Raw genomic sequence first — 24,540 nt, 5'->3', positions numbered from 1 at the left:
ACCAAACAAACTTTGAGTTCCCTGCCAGCTCCATATTTCTTCAAACAGATCACCAGGTGCCTGAGAAAGGACCATAAGTGCTGAGCATCCACCATAAATGGACAGACCTGACATGGAACTAGCCCCCACTTACAGGGGCCCATTTTCCTGAGATTACAGCAATGATAAGAATGGTGATAAATAGTGTTTACTAAGTGAATACCGTAGTCTGGTCAGTGGCTAAGCATTTGCAAATATTTCTCATTTAATCCTCCTATCAGCCTATGAGGAGGGTACTAGTATCATCCTGATTACACAGATGAGGAAACAGAAGCTTAGAAACATTTAATAATGTGCCAAAGCCACCAGCTGCTAAGAGGCAGAGCCAGGATTTCAATGAAGTGGCTTTTTGCCCAAGTGGAAAGAGACCCTCAGGAACCCAGCCAGTGGGAATGCTAGAGCGTGGCTCTGCTCCATGTTCTGTGAATTACCGACTGCGAAAGCTCTTCCCACAGGCTGTGTACTGCCCCCTTCCACCCCAGTCTATTTTCACCCTGGGTCTAAGAAAACCCAGCAACTCTCCTGATTTCTTCTCTCAGCAGGGAGCATTTTTCACAGCTTCTCAGCATGGGATCATGGCATGATTGGACTAGAAGGAAACCCATCCCTCTACCCATCTACACTTCTTTTAAAGTTATGTAAAGAGAGGTTCTGGAGGGTCATGGTGCCCACCTAAGCCTGGAGAGGCCAATAAGACACAGTATTAAAATCATATGTTTCAAAGCTGGGCAATCTGGGTTCAAAACCTGGCGTGGCCACTCCCCAGCTTGGAGACTTTACTCTTTCTGCCCCAATATGTCTTCTGTCTTTCTCTGTCTGTCTCTCTCTCTCTCTCTCTCAAAATGGGGATAATAGCAGTATGTATCTGACATGCTTTTTTGTATGAGAAAAGTGCTCCATAAATGTTAGCAGCTATTGTTCTTTCTAATGCCCAAGCTGGAACCAGATTCTGGTCCTGATGTCTAGTGAGTAGTTGCTGCTGTAACTGCAGTCTCTGAAGTCTTGGGCTACCCTCTCTCCTAGCTCTCATTCCCAAATGAGCATTCCACTTAACTCTGTCTGCCAGTGCAAAGTCCAGCCCTTAAATGCCTTGCATGGTGTCCCCCACTGAGCAAAGAGATCCTTGAGCATGTGGAGTCAAGAAGGATAATCCATACATCAGCAAGAGGAGCAATGACTCTGGATGTGCATCTGCATAGATGGACGTTGTGTTTCAGGGGTACAATGCTGGAGGGGCTATCTGAGGCTCTGCAGCAGGAAGACCTGAATATGAATCTCTGTCCTACCAGCTCCACCTGCCTAATGGGGCTGGGGAGATAAAGGATAGAAACTCACTTTGTACACACTGCCCAGAGCTGGGCAACCATCATTTTAAATTGATACTTCATTAAGTGAGATATAAACAGTCAATGGGTCAGTAAGAAGGTACACAAGCAGGTGGGTGGATAGAGGGTAAAATAGAAGTGATGCGGGAGTCGGGGGCAAGTTTTTCATTTTGGAAGTTGATAGGACTTTGCCTAATGCTGGTTTGAAGAGGAATGGATTCCTTTTGCTGGGATAGAAAAGTCAGCTACATAAATATGGGGTGTCTGGGACCTGGCGGGTGCCTCTGAGCGGAGGAGAAAGCCAAAGAGGTTCACTGAACTGGGGAAAAGGAAGTCATACCTACTCTGTGCCAAGCACTCGGTACACATTATGTTGTTTAATTCTTAAAGCTGTTTTTCCGTTTGTTTTTTGTTTTTATAATACTATTGTGAGCCCCATTTATTGATGAGAAAACTAAGGCCTAGAGAAGTCAAATAACACATTCAAGGCCACCCAGCAAGTGAGGCATAGGCTGGGCTGTGAAACTCTTCCTTCCACACGATCTTGCCTTGCTGGGCAACAGGGAGGAGCCAGACATGGCTAGCACATCCTGCACTGACCACCACCCCTTCCTACCTCTGGCAGCCCAGCTAGGAGATGACCCCATGCTCTTCTCACACCTCCATCCTCTCTGGTTCACCTCCTTCCTCTGTGTGGTCATCATAAGATAGCCTGGGCCATTTCTCAGAGTTGGCTTTGTGCTGTGGAGTGACAGGGCTGACTGTCCGCATCTGCTCCCCAGAGGCTCTCCACAGGGCTGCTGGCACTGACTGAGGCCTCCATTTGTCACTAAAGCCAGTATCTCAGTCTGCACTGCCAGCTCATACCCCAACATACAAAGACAGGGACTAGCCCCCAAGCCACTTGGCAGCCCCAGGATCTCAGGATGCACGCCCCTCATTAGCCGGACACGCTCACCAGCAGAGTGTGTGCTGAACTGTGACGTCTGTCATTCTGACCTTGGGTCAGTAATGGGGGGACGGGCTGGGGGCAAGGCATGCATGCCAGTAGCAATCGCTATGCTTGGTTGAGCTCACCGAGGAAGATAAAAATAGAGTTATTTCTTTCGCTGGTGGTGATGGTTGTTTTTGTTACAGATATCTCTACCTTAGGGGCAGTGAGATCCGTTTGCTACATAACTGAGCCTCAGAAAATTAGGAAGAATGCATCAGCCTGCCTTCCCAAGCTCTTTGCTAAAATTGCTCTTACCTGCAATGCTCAGAAAACACACCCAGAAGGTCTGGCAGGTCAGGGCAGGAGAGATGACAGAGTGGGATGCTTAACGCTGGTGCTGCATCAGTCTAAGAAGCTCGCTCCCACCTTCCTGATCCACAGCTCCCATGGTCTCAAGTCCTTGCTCAGAAGCTTGCTATAGCTCCCCATGCCCTTCTGCACTGAGTCCTAATCCCATCTCTGGGCTTTCAGGGGCCTGCCATATCTAGTCCTACCCCATTTCTCTCCCACCTTGCAACTGCTAAATCCAACATGCCCATTAAAACCTCCATGGGTCACTTAAGAAAAAGTGAGCCCAGCCCATGGCTCACTTGGGAGAGTGTGGTGTTGATAACACGAAGGCCAGGGGTTCGGATCCCTATATAGGGATGGCCGGTTAGCTCACTTGGGAGAACATGGTGCTGACACCACCAAGCCAAGGGCTAAGATCCCCTTACCAGTCATCGTTTAAAAAAAAAATTAAGAAAAAGTACATTAAAAATAAAAAAAGCTTCAGAGATAGAAGTAGATGAGAGGTTACCAGAAACTAGAGGAAAGGAACCATGAGAAGTTATTGCTGAATGGGTACAGAGTTTATGTCTAGGAGGACAAAAAAGTTTCAGAAATAGATAGAGGTACAGTTACACAGCATTGGGAATGTAATTAATTCCACACAACTGTATGTTTAAAAATGCTTAAAATGGAAATCCTTATGCTATACATATTTTAACATAATTTTTAAAAAAATCCTCCATCCCTTCATTTCTCTATCAGATTGTCCTTCTTTTCCCTCATTCTCCAAATCCCAAACTTTCCTCCAAAGTCTACCTGATGTTTGCCTCTACCTTTCACCGGTTCTGATTATGCCACAGGATGATATTTTTCTTTAATCTTGCTGCTGTGGTCACTCTTTCAGGCTGGGATACGCAGCCTTCTGTTTAAAGGCCTTCAAAGCATAGAATTCTCATGCTCTCCACGGGCCATCCAGGCCTGGTTGAAAATTCCCCATCAATGTTCATCATTTTCTCTTATGATTTTCTCTTGTCCAGCCTGACTCCTTCAAGCCGCAGGTCAATGCCCTCCTCTGTGAGTTGGGTACTTGGTCTTTCTGCTTCTCTTACCAGCTCTGCTTTAGCGATCAGTCTGTGCCTGTGACTGACATCCACATCCTATTGGAATCCCTCCTCCTAGGCTTTACTGAGCCACTGGGATGGTCAAATGGGCCAGGCAGCAAAATGAACCCAGCACCTCGTGTGGCCATCCAGGAATGCAAGCTTCCTTAAAATCCTTCATTCAGCCTAAATCAGAGTTTACACAGAAGAGGAACAGATTCTTCTTACTTTTTAATTCTGAAGATTTCATATACTCTTTGTGTAAAATCTTCAGTACACACATAGATGCACATATGTGCACACACATGTACACACATAAAATCTCAAACCAATAAAAATTAAATTAAAAAAATGTGTTGGGCAAACATAATTCCCTAAAAGTGCAGTCAGTGACTAATTTTTATTATCCCTCTTATATGCCTGGATAATCTTACTGCAAATCATACCTTTATTTAAAGAAAAAATATGATATACTCGATGCAAACCCTAAAGGGCACTTTGAAAAAAAGCCAGGCTACAGGTTTATATTCTTCCCATTTTCAAATAAAATGTAAAAGAAAAAACTAGTAATCATTTTAACGAGGCTTTAAATAAATTCTTGGCTAGAGCATACTGCAGTAATTTATACAGAGAACCACATATATTTGCTGAGAAAGGGACTTTTTGACTAAAGAGTGAATTTCCAAGAATTACTCTAGATTCCTTTTCCTTTAAGTGATTAGTTTGAATTGAACCACACTCCACATCCACTCCATCCCTGGATCATGCCTACGAAGGCAGATTTAAACTTCCAAACCCAGTGTCTTGCCCCTCCATGGTCCTCTTCTCTTCTGATTTCTTAGCCCCTGATGAATTCTGATGAAAAAGGTTTGGACTTAGAATCAGTAAATGAGCAAGATTTGGTCCAAGTTCCTTTCCTTTCTTCTTTTCACTCCTTCCTTTCACACGTGTTCCCCTAAACACATCTCCCGAAACACTGCTCTAGCCTGTTGATGACTATGTTAATTTATGAGGCAAGAAAAAATGAGGTGATTGTAAATTAACAGGAGTGGGACCATTTCTCTCCATCAGCAGAACAATCATTCTCTCTCGGGCACCCAGCAGTCTGGTTTCAAGAGACAGGCAAAGAGAAGATGGGGAAAGAGAAGGTGGCAGCATGCCTCCTAGATGAGGCAGGACGTGAAGCTCTTAAAAGCTCCAGGGTTCTGGGAACCGCATCCTCTCCAAGGAAGCCTGACAGCAGATGCCTCAACAGGGGAGGCCCCGCAGCTGCTGCGGTCAGCACCAAGGGCCTGGCTAGTCAGCCAGGCTCTCGGGGAGCCTGGATTGCAGTCTGTGATCACGATGCCAGCTCCATCTAAGTAGTAACAGCTGTCCCCTCCCTTTCTGTGGCATAGTTCTTCTAAAGCAAAACTACATCTCTCATTTTATCTTAATTATGTTCCTAAACAGGAAAGGTAAATGATATTTTATGCCCATTTTACAGATTGAGAAGCTGAGGATAAAAGAATTTAAATGACTGTCCCTAAAAAATTAAATGAGGAAAAAAAAAAGATATCTGCACTCTCATGTTCATTGCAGCATTCTTCACAATAGCCAAGACATGGAATCAACTGAAGTGCCCATTGATGGATGAATGGATAAAGAATCTGTGTACATATATACAATGTAATATTATTCAGCCCTAAAAACAAGAATACGATTTTACCATTTGCTACAACATGAATGAACCTGGTAGACATTATGCTAAGTGAAATAAACCAGACACAGAAAGAAAAGTATTGCATGACCTCACTTTTATGTGGAATGTTAAACACAATTCAAATATACAGAGACAGACAATACAGAGAATAAAAACAATGGTTACAGGCGGTGTGGAGGAAATGGAGACACCTAAATCAGAGGGTACAATAGCAAATCTGTAAGATGAACAAGTCGGATCTAATGTACAACATGAGGTAATAGAACTGTACTGTATTTGGGAACAAATAAATAAATAAATGACTTTCCCAATGCCCTAAGGCTAGTTAGAAAAAAGGCCTGGAACCAGCAATCCTGATTCTTTTCTGACAAGATGACCCAGCATCTTGTTTCTTTAACAAGCCATTTGTGCCCCGAACATGCAAGAAGCAGTTTAGATTCTTGGTTTCCCACCCGGGTTCATTTGAAATGGAATTCCAGCTGCAATATCCTTTGGGCTTTGAGGCTGGAGAACTGAGAAGCTGTGGATGTCTCTTTGAACTCTAGAGCCACCACGAATATTCAGTAGGATGCGTGGGGAATACAATTCTTCCTACCACTCCGTACTGTGCTCCTTCCTGTACCTGGCCAGGTTTGCCATCAGATCTGAATGCTCCAGCTGTCAACAGCCGGTAGGCTTGGCAGAGACACTGGACCAGGAGCCAGTAGATACTGTTCCACACTGTTCCAGCTCCAGCTCTGCTGCAAAGGACTTTAAGACCTCAGACAAGTCCCTGGGTGGCCTCACCTTTTAGATGTTAAGTGAGGGCCTGCACAGTCTCTGAAGGCCCTTTAAACCCCAACATGCAGTGAGTCTAAGAATTAAATATAAGTGGAAGTGAGTTAAGTGAGCACATTAGACCAAGGTCAATGGCCATCATCAACAAATGTGAGCAAATCACTGACACCTTGATGCCACACTTCCCTCATCTGTAAATTGCATGCTGATAGTACCAACATCATAGGGTTGTTGATGAAGTGTTAAATGAGTTAATTCACGTAAGCATTTAGAATAATTTCTGGCACATAGTAAACTTTCAAAAAATGCTAGATGCTGCTTCTTTTATAATTATTATTATCATCATTGTCATTATAATCATAGACACTTGTTAGCTTCGTGAACAGAAACAGATATTAGCACTAAGCAGAACTCTCGTCCTTGCTCTCTAACAGAGAGCTTATGCACATTTTCTGATGGGAGAGAGAAGGGCCCACTGAGGTGAGGTGCCTGACTGAGGCTGCACTAAATCAGTGGCCATGAAAGAGGCAGAGCTGGGTGCCTGATTTCTACTGGGATGCCCAGTGTCCTCCACCCTGGGTTGCCAGAAGAGACCCAGGCATCGTCTCCAGCTCCCTTGCCTGCAGCAGGAGGGCTGTGCTTCCTGGGATGAAGACAGTGATGCTCCTGTGAAGTCACATCAGCTCATGCTGACAGAACCTCTCCATCGCGCCATCAAGAATGTTGCTGCTCAGTTCTACAGCAGAGCCAGCAGGTGACAGAGACACCTTCTGACCCAGGAACTGTAACGTCCGAAAAGCTGGCGTGGGTGGGAGCTTGGCCAGCCAACATGTGGCTATAGAACCAAGAGCTTAGAGGATCACAACCTCCAAGGACTACCCAACTGACAATCCATTTAGCCCCAAAGTACATGGATCATTGCATATCACCACAAAGCCCTCTGAGAAGCACTGTACAAACGGTGGCCATCCAGACCACTTGAGCTGGAAGGAACTTCACAAAGTATAGGATCTAAACTTGCCATTATACAAATGGGGAGATGGAAACTCTGAGAGGGGGCTGGCTTATACAAGGACACTCAGTTACACAGGGCATAACCAAGACAGAAAAAAAAAACTCTGCCTCCAACTCCTGCTGTAGTGGTCTTACCCTTAAATGACACACAGAGTCCCTGTGCATTGCAGGACCTACCATGTGATTACTTTGAGTCAAAGGGAGATCTTTCCCAGCCACACTTGACTTGGTTTATCTCTCACACAGATATAAAAGTATCAGTGCAGGCCCTCAGCAAGACAGCCTACTAAGTGTTATCCTGTGGCCCCAAAGGTCACTTTGCAAATACCAACTTTTCATCTATAGACTGACTTACCACTATTATACATAATGCCAACTGGACACAAAGTATCAAAGTAGACTTGGGACAGCCTACCAGCCCCCAAACTCTAAACTCCACATCCTAGCCTATCTAAAACATTTCAAAATACAGAACTTTCATATAAAAATCTAAATAGAAAAGAATCTCTTTAAATCTGAAAATAATGAGAACGGTAACATTAACTGGCGACACTGGGCCCTCATTTTCACAGGATAACAGTTATCTAGAAGCTAGTGTAGAAGCCCCTTTACAGAGGGCCTGCCAAAGCCCCTAACTGGCCCACATCCTCACTTGTATTACCTGCTGGCCCTTGCTTGCATCTGATTTTGAGACCCCAGGTCCATGTACACAGCTGTTTTCTTGTGTACATCTTGTTTACCCAGGTAGATTGCACATTTCTGAAAGCAGGAACCTCCCCTTCAAAATGCTTTACCCAGAGCTAGACTTTTAAAAGATTGCTTAATAGTCTAAAATTACTTTCCATGTTTTTTTTTCTTTGCTTCAATGTATGAGACTTTAATATCTGTGAATTGAAAGTGTACTATGTTACCGCTTTCCTTTCCTGACCCTCCAAGAATCTTGGAAAGCCACAGTCCAATATTTTAAGATTCTGAGCTGTGTTTTGTTTACAGGCTTTCCAGGGTGTTTGAGAGAACATATCAAGAGAATGACACAGGTATAACCAGCATCCAACCACACACACAATGCCTCTTTAACAGCTTGACAGAGGCGGCTTGCTCATTGGGGAAATCTGACCGGTAATTCCCCCTGTATTTCTGTAGGGGGTCTGGAAGTAATTATCATTCTCACTGGTAAATCAATTAGGAATGGAGGATCTAACACTCCCCTCCTCTTCCAGGAAACTGCTAATCCTCTAACACTGATGAGCAGAAAACCTCAGGCACCAGGGTTACTACTAATAGAGTGATGACTGCCACTCACCTGGTCTTTATACCTGTCGCCGTGGTAGTCAATCCATATAGTCATATAGAGGTGACTAGGGACCCTGGACCCCCTCTTACTATCTATTTTACAAAAACCAAATTGCCCACCTGCTTGAGCCTCAGTTTCCTCACCTGTCAAATGGGGATAAAACTACTAGGCTCAGGGGATTAACCATGAAACTTAATATAGAGTGTGGTAATGAACTTAGCCCAGTACCTAGAACTTATTAGAAGCTCTGATGTTAGACCTGACACTTCCCCCTCCCCCCCCACAAACACAGAGGCACACACACCTCCATTCTGTAGAGATTTGTTCATTCTCTGGTAGTCAGACCTGTATTTGCTCTCTGCCATTTCCAACACACTGTCTCCAAAGCTGCAGGTGACAGCCACTTTTAAACCAGAGCAATTAGACCACAACATGCCCGAATTTCTCTGTTCACTCAAAAATTCATTCTCAGATAGACTTCCCCACAGGGGCCAAGCCCCTCTCTGGTTGAGGCACCAGTCCTCAGCCTATTTGTACAAAGTACTTCTAAATGCAGACTTGACCTTGGTACTTGTCTGCATGGGCCTGAGGACAAGAATCAACTGAAAGTAATAAGTTCTGGAGATCAAGGGAAGTTTATTGCTTGCAAGGTGAAAGAGAAGCTGTGAACTGGAGCTCAGCAGCCCCCACCATGGTGGAGCCCCTCCTTGGGAAGAAAACCTACTCTTCTGCTTCCAGAACCAATACACTGCTCATCATCTTCCAAGGTCCAGCCTCAGATACATTCAGCAATGCTGGGCTCCCTAAGGGAAGTTGGGCTTAAACCCAAATGATGAGCTAATTAGCCAATGGCCTGAGAAAGGCAAACAGCCAAAGATGCAGAATTCACATCAAATAAAGTCAGGGCAAATCAAGGTCATTAAAATAATGCTGATGCCACCACACTACAGGACAGTCTAGGACGACTTCAACTGGAGAAGCGCTGAGCATTTCATATCAGTACTTTAGACAAGGAATTATGATACCCACTGGATAAAATGATCACACCCTGCTCACGGCTTGTGAGAAAGACAATACTACTAGACCAAATTCCAACTTCCCTTAGTGAGCCCAGCATTGCTGAAGGTATCCTAATTTGTCCCCAAAATTAGCCCATTGGGAAGGCTGTTGCAGATCCAACATTTACAGTAACACAGCCTTGGGGTAATTTACAAGAGTCTATTATCTTATCTTGCCTGCTTCTAAAGTGGATGGGAGGATTAGAGATCATGTAGATAAAACTCCTAAAGGGGAGCTTAGTATAGTATGTGCTCAGTTAATACCAAGATTATTACCAGAAGAAGGAAACCATACATATGTTAACACCTCTGCTTCCAACTTAAGGGCTTAACTATCTATATTTAGAGATTCTACCTTGTCAAAAAAAGTGTTTAAAAATGAACAACCAGCTTAGGGAACAACAATGTAAATACAAGCACAGTTTACTGTTTTGCCAGAGGCAAATCATCATGTATTCGGAGCCTCCAAGGAAAGCAGCAGCCATCTGTTAAGTAAATAACTCATTAGGTGAAAAGCAAGTGGTTCCACAGGATTAACTGAAAAATCTGCTGGAGACTACTGCCATTAGCTGGCAATGAACATGGGGAGCTACAGATGATTTGGGTATCGAGAGAATCAAAAGAATCTTGGGTAACACAAGCTGGGATGAGAATCCAGATGACCACAAGTTTAGACATCAAGACTTATTTAAGAAGGAAACTAAAAAATATTTAAAAAATAAAAAATAAAAAAGTGTGTGTGTGTGTGTGTTACAAGGTCACAAAGACCCAGAGCTCTAAACTAATGGAGAAATTTATAAGAGTATTTTCATTTATATCAAACTGTCATTTTGCCTAAGTGGCTGGAGTAAAGTGAGTTCTACTACGCCAAATATTCTGGTTAGGAGAACGTCATCATGTAGAATGTGTGCATCGTCGACATCCAGAGGCTCAGTAGAATCAAAAGCACTTAATAAAATGAAACCATGGCATTGGCCTGTTGTTTGTCTTTCCCTGATCCAAGTGAAGAAAATGACTGTGCTTTTAACTGTCTGGGTGGCAGTGCCTCTTAGATGGAAGGTTTTTGGGTGATGTTTCACAGAGAAGTCAAACAAAATCGACCTACCTTCTGTTTACTGGGCAATAATTCCTGGGAGAAATTGCTCCAGACAGCCCATGGCCTGGACGTCACCTCTGGGAAGGACAAACAGAGGTGGGATTTCTATGGCAGTGATGTTCAAATCCCAGCTTTATGTTGCTTCCAACCCCCAGCATCTGCCTTAACCTGCCCTTTGTCTCCCTCACTTCTAAGAACTTTTACATTGCACTGAGAAGAATTCAAACAGTCAGGAATAGAAAGACCAAAAGAGACAGCATTACAATCATTTCCAACAGGAAACATGCAAGATGGATCAATACCAAAATGATGAAACAGGTACAGCCCTTCATACACCACTTAGGAAAATCCTCACAAAGATGCCTGTTGGATCATCTCCATGAAAATATGATTAATCCTGTTGTGGTTCAGATCTAGGTCAGAAATCAGTACTGCAGGGCACCTTTCAGGTGCCAAATACCCAGTTCCTGCTTCTCTCAAAGTACATCCACCTGCTGTGATTCCATTTGACCCCAAGTCACTCATAGGGGATGGAAGCAGCACCGAACTAGGAATCATGAGACCAGTTGCCAAGGCAGCTACTAACCAGCTGAGTGACCTGGGTGGGCATGTGTGCTCTGCGGGCCTCGGATTCCTTCTCAACGAAGGGAGAGGGCAGAGGAAGATTTTATATAGATCGTCATTGAGTCGACTCATCGACTTTTACCCTGTGCCCATTATAGACACAGCACTAGGCTTTAATTCAAAATCATGACACCATGTGAACCCCTAGGCTGGGGCTGTGTAGGAGGAAAAGGTACAAAGGACGGGCTGATGCGAACAGACCTGGCTCCTTTCTCTAGCTGGGTATGTGGGCTTGCTTGGCTTCAGTTTTCTCATCTGTAAAATGAGGCTGTTGAAATAGATGAATGATTCTTAATCCACAGGCATCTGGGGTCAACTGGTCACATTTGAGAAGTTCACAAACCCTTCAAAGATATTTGTAATATAGGCATGTTTCTAGAGAGGAGGTCCAGAACTTGAATCACATTTGCAAAAGTATTGCTGTCCAAAAACTGTGAATAACTGCTTATGAAATCTATGATCCCTTCCAGTTCTAACACCCAATAACTCAAATAACAATAATACCAAATAATGTGAAAGTGACAATACTTTGGGACAAAAAAAGAGAGAGAGAGAGAAACTGCTCAGCTAAAACTAGGAACAGGCACCTAAATAGCCATCCTGATTATCAAGGCTTTAGCACTTGGCTGGTGGACATAGTCTAAGGGTCTGGGAAGCCCTGGAGCTGGCTGGATTTTTGGCTGTCAATCACCAGCACAGAGACAAGAGGCAGCAATTCTGTTTCATCCTTTTGCTGGGTATTTGGGGACACCGAAGGTGGAACTGAGGAGAGGGGTGGGGCTGCATGTTATGATGCTAAGGGTTTGAGTCAAAGCTGCTCTGCTTTGAGCAGCACCAACAATCATCATTCTCCACCACAGCTTGGACTGTACCTCGTTGAAATCAGAAATCAAAGACATCTGCACATGGGCTGAAGCTCACTTCCAAGCATACCTTGATCAAAGAAGGGTTTGCTTTGGGGAGTGTAAATCAGATTGCAAGGGGAGAGCTTGGAGGTGCCATTTTTTTCTAGCCTTTTGGAAATACTGAAATGACCTCCTGTGTAGTTGTATTGGTGTGTTTATTTGAACCAGGCCTGCCTAAGTTTCTAAACCACAGTGTTTTTCTATCTGGGGAAAGATCATATCTCCCCAAAGCCAACCCATTGTACAGTACTTATTTTCTAAATCCATCCACTGTTCCACGGAATCCAGACCACCTCGTCCCAGTGCGTCTCCATGACCAAGGTTTTACCTTGTATGATTTCATCTTGACTGCCAAGTCAATAGGAGAGACAGAGAAGCTGAGCAGCCAGTGGAGCCGGGTCTGCCCTCCTCTGCCTCAGCAGCAGCTCAGTATCAAGTTGAAGAATCTAGGAGCTGCCTTTCCTTACCTTAGCAGAAATGGACTCCCTGTGAATAAGGGGGTGAATATGGGGTTCTCAGAAAATAGCAAGAGGGAGGTTATAGGAAGACTCAGTTCTGGAATCAAACAGACCCATGCTCAATTTCTAAATCTGTGACTAGCCTATCTGATTCAGGCCAGAAATTACTAATCTCGCTGATTCAGTTTCTTCACCTATAAAATGGGGACAATAATAATTTTTACCCCATAGATTCATTATGAGGATAAACGAGATAAGACATGTAAAGCACTTAGCATGAACCGCTGCACAGAATAACATTTTATGTATTACATAGTTTTACTGGTGATGATCTTGCTGCTACTATTAGTATTATTATTACTGTCAATGCTGTTGTTAGAATTACAGAAAGTATGGGTGAGTTTGCTAGCATATAAACCAGGCAGTCCATAAGTGATTCCATGGCTATTGGGTTTTTCTTAACTCTTCACCTTAAGCAGTCCTGCCATCCAGCAAGAATGCTCAGGACCTACTGACCTTCCTTTTGTTGGTGGGATTGACATAGAGGTAACTGAGGACAGTCTTCAAACCCACTTTGTCATTCAGCTTTTCATAGGTGGTGCCATAATCCGTTGACCTGCAGGTAAGAGAGAAAAAGGGAAAGGGAGAGATTGTTTTACCAAATGGGCGACTATGTTTCAAGGGGAGGCAGGCCCTCCCCTGACCCACCTGCATCTTTAATCCCAAATCACATGAGTGCTTAAAAGTATCCTTCAGAAATAGAAAGTCCCGTTAATTGCAGGAGAGCAATCAGACTATCCCATCTGCATACTACCCAAGCTCGCTCCCCTTTACTCTTGGCCTTTCTCAGAGACCTACTTTTTGCTTTTTGTGAAGTTGTGCGGTGAAAGGAGCTGCTGAGGACGGTCTTTCTGTCACTCTGTATGCTGCTGTGAAGGGACACGATGCCCTCCAGAGAGCCCTCTGCTTGGGAACTGTGCATGGAGGCCACAGGGAGAGTGGTCAGACTGTCTCTGGAGATCAGAGGGTGCAACCAACTTCACACCCACGCCATTGTGCCTGAAGCAATGGGACTGTCAGGAGGGAAGAAAGTGCCCAAGACCATGGGGGTCCAATGGCCAAAGGAAGCCACACCAGGCAGAGACTGGATGATGAAGCAGCAACAGTGTGGGTGTGTCCAGGTGGAAAGCCGATGACATGGAACTGCTTCCAGTTCAAGGAGCCCATCATTCCAATGATCCTGCTGACCACCTGCTCCTCCTTTGGGCCTAATTTCTAGCAGACTGGCCTTATGCCAAAACCAGAAGTAAAGGCTCAGGAACAAAGGCAGGCCAACCCACTGGTTCCTCCTCTCTGTCCTTCCCTTCCATGGTGGAGGTGAGAGACAGGGTGCCAAACAGTGGGCTTCAGCAGCCAGCCTCCCTGCCACGTTCCACATAGCCCCAACCCCTTGTCCCCCAAAACCTTCCTCTTTTTTCAGGCCACTAGTAATATCAGGTTCCCACCTCCTCTTTCTGTCATCATCCTCCTTGGCTAGACTCAAGAAACGTCTCCAACTCAGGTGTCAGAAGGGCACAGAGGTCTAGTTATTTTCTCTGCGGTCAGCTGTCTTTATGGGTACCTGCATTCTGTCTCTGTCTCAGTTCCTGGCTTTGGCTCAAGATCTCCTCTTGACTTTGGCATCCTGATGCCCTCGTAACCAACTGACCCTTTTCTCTAAACCTTTATCCACCTTCTAACTCTAATCTGGTCCTGCTCTGGCCCACAGCTCAGCTTTAGAAGCCTAGTAGCAAAACTATGTGATGACCTTTAAGAGTCATCCCCACCCCCACCCAACCTGGCAAACTCCTTGTCCCTGGGCCCAGCTTAAATACCCATCCTTACCTCCTCTGTTAAGCTTCTTAGCCCTCTCCCAAACACTTCTCCTCTATCCTCTGCACCAGAAGAAATGTCCCCAATCCTATGTGCCCAAGGCATATTGTACACACCTCTTTTCTAACCCTTTGATAGTGCCATGATTAATAACCTTTTGATAATGTCATAATTTTTTTATGTTTTGTTTCCCTAACCACAATGTAAGCTCCTCCTAAGGACAAGAAACTTTGCAGAACACTATTGTAAGAGGAAAAAACACGAACTTTGGGTTTAGAAAACCTTGTTTCATTCTTAGATTTGCAGGCTCTGGTTCCATGACCATGCGCAAGTTACTTAACCTTCTGGAGACTCAGGTTTCTTACCTGAAAATTGGGGATAACTTAATCTCACAAGGCATTTGTAAGGGCGCAAAAATATAACACACGGGAAACCTCCTAACAAGATGCAGGTATACTGAAATGTTAAAAAATAATAATAAAATAAAAAGGCATTCATTCATTTCTCCTTTCCCAAAACATACAGAACAAGGCCTTTGTACACTCTGAACATTCACTGAATAACAAACATCGGTATTTCAAATCCCTCTCCAGTTTACTGGCTCCACATGGTCATGAGTTATGCTAACTTTCATGATCAGCCTCCCAAAAAGCTGTCTACCTCAAGCACAGAAGCTCTGGGAATCACACTCAACCTTTCTCTGTGCCTTCATCTTTGAAACGCAGCTCAGTCTCCAAGTCTTAATGATTCTATCTCCTAAATAACTTAGATCCCTAGTCTCTTTTACATCCTCACACCACTACTGTGGCTCATGTGTCATCATTTTTGTCAGGGTCTCCCAAGTAGATGCTTTTCTTCCAGTCTTCTCACCCAACGCACCCTCCATGCTATTATCAGGTCATATTTCAACCACCCAGATCTGTCCACCTCACTCGTTGGCAGTAATTTCACACTGCCTGCACACGGTCAAGCTGCATCTCCCAAGCTTGGTCCTATAAAATCTAGCTTCCACCTCCCTGACTGCTCCCACTTTTAGCCATTTACCTATTCATCCCGTTTCTTCTACTTGGTAAATTTCTCTCCAATTTCCACCATCCAGCTTCAATATCACCCTTCTTCCAACTTTCCCAGGGGGAAATTAATTGGTTTCCTTTGTGTTCCCATACCACCTTGAACACATTTATATTCTAGCATTTATCCTATTGTTTTGACTATACTATCTTTATTCTGGGACCTCTTCCTTGACTGTCACTCCCTGAGGACAAGAACTGTTTCATATAACAACCCCAATGCCTTGCACCATGCCTGATACAAAGCAAGTGCTGAGTGTATAGGTTTTTTGTATTGTTTTACTTTGTCTTTCTTTGGGAGAGTGAATGAATGTATGGGATGAGCTTGCCCAAACCTACTCATAAGTTTTTAACCAACTGCTAAAGTCTAGTGGCAACTCAACACACAGCCACACCTAGAAAACACACTTGACAGATTGCTTGCTGGCACATGTGATACAGACTGGCACAATCTAGCAATGTCTAGTGCCAGGGAAGGATCTGTAATTAACTTATACTAGAATTAAGGTTAAATTACCAATAACCCTGAGCAACTATGCTACCCAAGGCAGACAGACCATGATCTCTAGAAGCTGTCATTTGCATACGTTTATTAAACCAAATAAAACATTTTATAGAACAAATTACTTCTTAATTCTACACTTGAGGGCATAAACCCAGCATGTGTGGGGAAAGAACATGGAATGTGGAGTCTGGAAATCTAGACTCTAGAACTGATTGTAACATGTACTCAAAGTGTTACTCTGGAAAAGTCACTTCTCTAGGCTTGCTAAAGAAAAGATTATTCTGACACTTGTTAAAACAGTAAGACAGACTTTATTCAGGACTTCTGTGATAGCTATAGGGACTATTACAATGAGGTTTTGTAGTAGGGGAGAAAGATGGGGCTCAACTCCAAATACAGCAAGAAAAACTGAGAAGTTATAGCCAAGGAGCAGGGTAAGGGGCAGTGGTTGGAAAATTACTAAGAGGATAGGGTAATTCTTTGCTAAACTGGCCTAATAGGACTTTTGCAGGATGCAGGCCAGGGTGATCAGATAAAACCTGGGGGACAGTGAAGGATGAGGACTTTGACCAGGTATCAAGTCTAGGGCATCCTACCTAAACCGACTTAGCAAGATTCTTGCTAAAACTGGGCTCTTGAGAACTTGCCCGAGGATGGGGCCTAGTTTAAAAAGAGCTTAGAGGAGCCTGACTAGAGTTTGGTCAGGGAGAGAATCTTTGCCAAGCCCCACTAAATCATTAACATGAGAGGTTTAACTCAGATAATCATAAGGCCCCTTCTGGACCTTAGATTTTATTATCCCACCAACACAGTGCTAAGCCGTTTCTAGCTAGCAACTTTTCTCACACTATCTATAGCAAAGACCATATAAGAGCTAAGTTCTCGGGGCTCCCTTCATGAACGATGTCACAACAAACTTCCTTCCAGAATCCAAACAACCCTCATCAAAGGCAGTGTGCTTAGTACCACACATGAGCTCTCATCTTGCAAGGCGCATGACAGATCTACGCTGACTTTGTTATTTTCCAAAAGTGGCTGCTAGAGAGTAGGGACTTTCCAACAAAGGACACCCTGTATTTCCACTTCTTCCATGCCTCTGGATGCTTCTGCTCATTTGGTCTGATGGAAACAAGTCTTGCTCATGGAAGACACCTGAAGGTGCCGGTGAGCCTGCAGAACCACAGGAGTCCTCGACTCCCCTTCCCAGCACAGCCACCTCACACTGCCTTGACCACAGCCTTCTGTGGGTCTTGGCCTGGGGTGAGGGGCAAATGGCAGAGGGGTTTTGCCAGAGACAGCTGTGCCAGCAGAACTTGCTCTTACAAGAAAGCAAACCACCCACTTCCTTGTGACTGCAGACGTCTGTTGGTGCAGTCACTTGAAGGAAATGGGCTCATCTCACTGATTTCAAAGCTAGCTTCCCAAATCTTGACACTAGTTCATAAAACTGAAACGTTGAAAATGCTGGAATCATAACTCGTGTACACTGAGCACCGTCACAGGCCTGCCACTGAATTGCTCAGTGCACCCGGTTAATGTGCAGCCACAGGGCTCTGGCTGCTGTGCCCTGGCTTGAGTTCCTCCAACTCCATTCCCCTACTCTATGTGTGTGTGTGTGAGCACATGTGTGTGTCCTTCTCTACTGTTCTTTCTTTTATTTATGATTTACTCCCAGCATGCAAAAACGCTGAGATGTCAATCATATGGCCACTACCAGATTTAACAAGTGCTTGTGTTCATAAACATATAACCTTTGTGAGTGCTTTTACATTTACATAAAGGTTATCACATAGGATATATGTTCTGCAGCTTGCTTATTTCACCCAACGTTCAGTTTCTGAATGTATCCATGTTGACACACCTAGCCATAATTCATTCATTTGAACTGCTTTGTTGCATTTCAGCTTATGAATAAACCATTGTCTATCTTTTCAACCACGAAGTATTTTTTTCTTAACTTGCCATTATAAGCGAGGTTACAATGAGCATTCTTTTACATGGTTTCTTGTGAATTTGTTAAAAAAAGTTTTTCTGGAGAGACATCTTCATGTGGACTTACTGGGTCATACTCTATGCATAGCCTCTACTTTACTGGTTATTGTCAACATTTTCCTCGAGGAGGTTGTCCCTCCCAAGAGACACTCTTCCCTGGCTCCACCACCTGCCCTTGGACCTGCTCATTGTCTGGCTGGGTCTGCCAGCTTCCAATCACTCACACTATTCTCCAGGAAGCTGATGTTGACTGGCAGACTGGATGTCCTCCCTCTTCAAACTCCTGGACGTGGGCCGACTTGGCCAGCACCGTGACCCCTAGTTTGAGCCCTTTCCACTATTCACTGAGCTTTCACTTCACCCTGATAGGTGCCCAGAAGGGTGAAGTGTAAATTGCTACGTGCTGGGAGGACCACCCCAGCCTGACGTGCCACACACCTGGCTGTTCCCCCAGAGCCACTCTCTCAATGACAATTTTAACAGCTGAGGTGTGAATATGGTATACTTCTCATCCACCCAGCAAGCTCCTGCTCCTCCAGAAAACTTTTGCGGGAAAAGCTGGTGGCAACAAGCATATGGGCTGCTATTTTAAAAGTAAAGAAACAGAAAAGGAAAACTTTCAGCCAGTGAAGCCAAGTCAGCCTCCCTATAGAGCTGAGCTGCCACTCAACATCCCCATCCCCAGTGTCACATCTCTGCCAGAGGTGAGAGGGCTCTGGAAGACACACTGCCAGTTCTCACGGCCACCAGGTGTTCTGGATTGGGTGGGACAATGCTCCCCTGATCCAGTCAGCACCTCCTCCTTGTCTACCACCACCGCTCTCCAACCCTCTCCCCTGCATCTCCTCCTCCTGCCCCTGAGCCTTGCCAAACTTAGGAATCTTTACCCCTTGAGTCTCTTCTCAGCCTCTCATCTTCTTAGTGGACTCCCTTCTACGTGATATAATCTAAAAGCAGCAAGCAACCACAGTTGTGATAGTCCCTTTTCCTGTTAGCAACTTCCATTTTGCTTTGTTTTACTCATGTCTTAATATATACCAATCAGTTATGACACCTGCCGTATACCAGGCACTGGGCTTTGCTTCCACTTTCCGGCCATATATTAGTAGCTCTGGCTCAGGTTAGCCAATTATTTTTCTGTAAAAGGGACAAATAGTAAATAATTTTAGGTTTTGTGGACCTCTTCCACAGTTCCTCAACCCTGCCCTTTTATAGCTTAAAACAAGCCAACACAGCACATGAAATGATGGGTGTGGCTGTGTTACAGTGAAACTCTACTTGCACAAGTGGGAGGTGTGTGATATGGTGGCCAGGACTCCAGATGATCACAACATCAGCCTCTACCTCTATCCCACCCCCAGTCAGGCTCCCACCCTGCTTCTGTTTCTAAGATAACTTCCCAAGCATCCTGCCAGGACCCCAGGTGCCCTCACTCCTCCTTCCCTGCCCAGCTGCCCCATCAGTCCCATGGCTGCCCCTGCCTAGCATTCAAGGCCTTCGTGTTCTGCCCACTTTACCTCCCATTTCCCACTCTCATGGCTGGCAGTTGTCCCAATTTTCTCTTTTTTGACTCCTAGCTCCAGTGCTAATTGCACTGAGACTTCGCCTACATACAACTCCAGCCCACACTCTCCTCTGCGTTCATCTCAACCACGCCTAGGAGTTCCCTATTTATTCTCTGAATACGCATATGTGCTTTTGCTCTTTTTAGCAATTGCTAAAAGCTCCTTCAAAGAACAATTACAAATGAAATGTTTTTATAATCTCTGAAAGTGCAGAGCACAGCCCTAAGTAGAGACAACAGGAAGACAGAGGTAGTGCAAAGACAACTGGACTCAGAGCCAAAACTGGCTGTTTGAGCTCTTCAAGTCTCTGAACCTCAGCTCAGACACTAGAGTGGTTGTTGTGCAGAAGCAGTGAAGAGTAGTAGGATACCTAACCTGGCATCTGATAAAAGCCTTGCTCCATAAGTGCTTATGGCTGCCACTTTTATGAACACCCCATGCTGTATTATCCTCAAGGGCAATCACCTTGTTTTCTTCTCCTTTATTTATACTCCTTACATTTAATAGGGGGTGAGGTACATGGATGGATGCCCAATAAACTATTAAAGAATCTCTGGCTACCACTTCTAATTGTCACCATGAAAGTACAATAGAGCCAAGCTGCCTGGGGAATCAAAAGACAGAAGCATGCTTCAAAGTGGCAGGCCTTGGGAAGCACCCACTAGCTATCCACTGCATGCATTCCACTGAGATACACTGAGGATATCAACAACCAAAGCCTATAGGCAATTAGGGACTCCAGTATGTGGTAAACCACAGCCCATTCCAAGGTCAAGGTCAGGGTTTCCACAGCACAGCTCCAGCCCAAGGCTGCCCAGAGAGTCTCTGTGATGGAAAACCATTGATGCTCCCCTCTGGCCTGTTCCAATCCTCATCTTAGGGCCAGTGCCCAAAGCCACATTGATTTGTATCTTTGCAAGAGCAGAAGGCAGAAGCCTAGCCTGACCACAAATAACCAGCCAGATGACTAATTTCAGACCTCAAGCCAAATGCAAGTGATTTAAATAGCTTCATTCTTCAAAAGGATAATGGACCCACCCTCTGCTACAGAAGCCACAGGCAGGTTAGCACCAAGGCAGAAGCTCACAGGGCTCCGTGGCCTCTCTCCTTATCTGACTCATGGGCCACATTGTCCAGACTCACAAAGGGAGGCGAAAATGATGCAGGATAATTAAGTCATCTCTATCTCCTCCTCCCCCAACTATGTGAATAAGAGCCATCATGGGGGTCCTAAATGTAGAAAATGGGAGGTGAGCTGATTCTGGAGACAGGAATCCTACAGGATTATGGTTCACATCGGATCAAATGTAGACTCAGCAGCAGCAGCAGAGCCATCCCAGGACACATCTCTTCCAGGACAGAGGTTGAGGTGTGTGGGCTTGGAGACACATTCAGACCCTTGCTCTATCTCTCCCGTGTGAACTATTATCTCTCACTGAAGAACTGCAATTCAGATAATAAGGTTGTTGGGTTGTTGTATTTAGGATTCAAAATGCCAAAAAGTCCCAACCTACTAGCCAAAAGCCCTGCTTGTATCATACAGATAGGGGAAGGAAAAAAGCCTTCCAAAGGGAAAAAAAAAAAAAAAGCAAAAGCAGGCCCTTAAGAAAATGTGACATCCTATAATTCACTACAGCTTTGTTCATATGAAAATAATGGAATGACGGTCAGCAGGAAAAAGGCTAAAAAATATACAGTGTATTGCACACACACACACACACATATACTATATAGCATCATTAAATAATAAGGTAGATATCAAGATTATTAACCTAGAAAAGTCTCCAACACATACTACCAAATGAAAAGCCTACTAAATAATAATATATTAAACACACACACAGTGTATCCAGACATGACACAACAATATATTGCCATTAAGTTTATAAGTGTGTACACAAATGCAAATAAAAAAATCTAGAGGTAAATACAAATAACTGGTAATAGAAGGTGCCTTTAGGTAGGGAACTGGGGTGGGGTGGAGTGGCTATAGGAACTTGAGTTTATTTGTAATGCTGAAATGCTTGAAAACAAAAATGTATCTACATATCACTCATGTAGTTAAAAATCATAGCAATAAAGTGATTGTTACTGAGCAGTCACCATGCAAATCAGTTAATTAACACGTCTGTAAGGAAACCCTATTACAGATAGGCAGTTGCATTCAAAAAGGCAGACCAACATAATCATAAGAGGATTCATTTCAGAGTGAAGCAGATTTGGTTTCAAATCTAGCCTGTGGAACCTCAGGCTAATTTCGTAAGTCTCATGTTTCATATGTGCTCAATGGGAGTACAAATTTTGCCTTCCTCGGATTTTTGAGAAGATTAAATAGCCCCAATATCAGGGAGTTCATTTCACTGTCAGTTATTGGAAGACCCCAGGATAGATCAATAATGTCATCACTGGAGCAGAAATTGTCCCACATGTTTCTGGGCAAACAGTAGCTGCGTTGTAGTTATGTAACCCCCAGTGGACAGGCTAAGGCCATCTCATTTCCACCCTATCAGTGTAAGCCACCAAAAGGCACATGGGAAGATGGAGGGATCGCTGCACATAATCAAAGACAGCCTCCAGCAGGTGACCCACACTTCCAAATTAAAGTCTAGGGAAAACGTACTCAACTGTTTTCACCAAGTTTTCCTGGGGAAAAAAAATAATGAGGCCTGCACTAGAAGGCTCCAGACAGGTTTAGCAAAGCATCTCTGTCTGGGGAGCAGACGTGACGATCGTGTGCAACTGTCTGTGCACATCCAGAAACCTCCAGAACAGCTCGTGCAGCTGCCTAACGTGATCAGATGCAGAGCCTTCAGACCAACTCCTCACCTCAAGAACCCAAAATTTGTGTTCCATTAATTTTTAAATCTTTTCCTTCTCGGTGATAAGCGCAATGCCTCCGTGCTTTCATTAATTATCTTATCAATTAACATGAATCTCTCCTTCTCCAGAGCAGTCAGCCCTGGAGAGAAAAGGCCATCTCCTTTTGTTGCTGTTATCCTCCGTGAATCCTCTCTTCTCTCCTACCTCTGGTTTCCTGTCACTCAGCATTGTGTCACTTTCGGGGAGCACTTTTCCTGCTGTCTGGGAACATACCTCTTTTCTTTTCTGCCATTGTTTTATGCCATTATTTAATTTTCTTCTCCAGACAGAATAAGTTCCCTGAGGTCAAGGGACTATCCTGGATGTCTCTTTTAACCCCTAAAACATGCTGAACAATGCCATGCAGGTAGATACTCAAACAGAAAATGCATTCCAGGGACAGAAATCGTCACATCCAGATTCCCTTCTGACTGTGAAATGTTCTGCTGTGAGAGCAAGAGATGTTCCTTCATGCCGGGCTAGTTCTATCAGGCATCCTACTGACCATCCAGGGGAGAAAGAAGACTTCCAATACCTGACCTCTCCCAACCCAGGAGCGAAACAGAGGAAATTCTCAGATACCAAGGAGTAAATAGCAGCTTCCCTTTTGGAGGCTCTAATTTCATAGTCACCCCATCTCCTTAGGGGCCCAGAAATCTGAAGTTTCATTTATCTGTTCCTTTAAAAGGATTGTTGAGTGATGACTGTGCTCCCTGTACTGTGTCAGCTGCACAACATTGTTTAAACAACTGCCCTGTTTGGACCCTACATTCTACACTCCAAATGCTCTTGACAATAGACCAAAGCTGTGTGGCATGAAAAAAAATCCCAGTTATTTTTTAAGCTTTCATTTGAAAGGCTAAGCAAGAAAAAGAAATTAGCTAGAAGTCTGATTTATTCTCAAGTTATAAAGTATTCTTTAAACCATCACTGTGGCCCATAGAGAAATGCCCCATCTGAAATATGAAGCAGCACTTACCTGGACCCAGGTACCATGGGCTGGCTCAGTAGATAATTCCCACAGCCTTGGATTAAAAACATATCACACCCTAGCATCATTTTAAAAGATCAAAGTACTGAAAATTTATGTTGAAATATCTCAAGATATAGAGAAGAATAATGTGCAACATAGACATCAACTATAGCCACACCATACAGAGAAAAACTCATAAACATTTTGGTATGTTTTTTTCTCCAATCAGTGTGTGTTTACAAAATTTGGGGTCATCCTGTGTAAATAGTTTGAGTTCTGCTTTTTCAGTTAACATAATACTGCAAGCATTTGCCCATGTGGTTGTCAATTTTTTTTTTTTTTAAAGCCTTACAACATTCCAGTGTATGAATGTGTCATAATTTACTTTAACTATCTTCTCTGGTCAGTTGGTCAGTTTCTGGCTACATTCTTATATTAAATAACTTTAATGCATATTTTTGCACATAAATCTTTGTTGTTTTTTTGTTTGTTTCCTTGGAATAGATTAGTGTAATTGCAATCTCTAATTCAAAGGGTAAAGATTATCATTAAGGTTATTGTTATAAACTGCCCTTCAAAAATACTCTGATTAATCTACTCTTCCACTAACAATGTATAAATGTAGCAGTTTCACTGCATACTTGTCAACACTGGACATTAACAATTTGAAGTTCCTGGATGTTCTAAGATACCAAAGACACATACACTTTGGTGCCAAAGCATTATGAAAATCGGTGACACTTTTACTGTGTCTTCACACCATAATACCATACCTTTAACAGTGGTTGGTTCTCAAACTTTTACAGCTCAGGACTCCCTCATTCTTATAAAAGATAGAAGTTACATCTGAGAAAATTTTATATTTATTAATTCACTTTAAAATAACAATAACCTTATTACATGTTAACATAAATAACATGATTTTATTTTTTCAAAAACTATAGTTTCCAAAGCAAAAACAATTTAGTGAAAAGACTGGCATTGTTTTTTTGTTTTTTTGCAAAGGTCTTTAAATCTGGCTTAATAGAAGACAATTGGATTCTCATAT

At 43.7% G+C, this 24,540-nt stretch overlaps 1 protein-coding gene across 1 annotated transcript in view; it reads right to left on the bottom strand.

The window, feature by feature from the left end:
- The window catches only part of SORCS3 (sortilin related VPS10 domain containing receptor 3), a 575,161-nt gene that overhangs the window by 308,631 nt on the left and 241,990 nt on the right, over window positions 1–24,540 (bottom strand). The window contains exon 3 of the mRNA XM_063102487.1: window positions 13,173–13,272. Coding sequence (XP_062958557.1) covers window positions 13,173–13,272 — 100 coding nt within the window. The remainder of the gene's footprint in view (window positions 1–13,172; window positions 13,273–24,540) is intronic.

The sequence above is a fragment of the Cynocephalus volans genome, chromosome 7, assembly GCF_027409185.1.
Source record: "Cynocephalus volans isolate mCynVol1 chromosome 7, mCynVol1.pri, whole genome shotgun sequence".
NCBI lineage: Eukaryota > Metazoa > Chordata > Mammalia > Dermoptera > Cynocephalidae > Cynocephalus > Cynocephalus volans.
The sequence above is the reverse complement of the archived record's forward strand: the minus strand, read 5'-3'. Positions and strand labels throughout refer to the sequence as shown.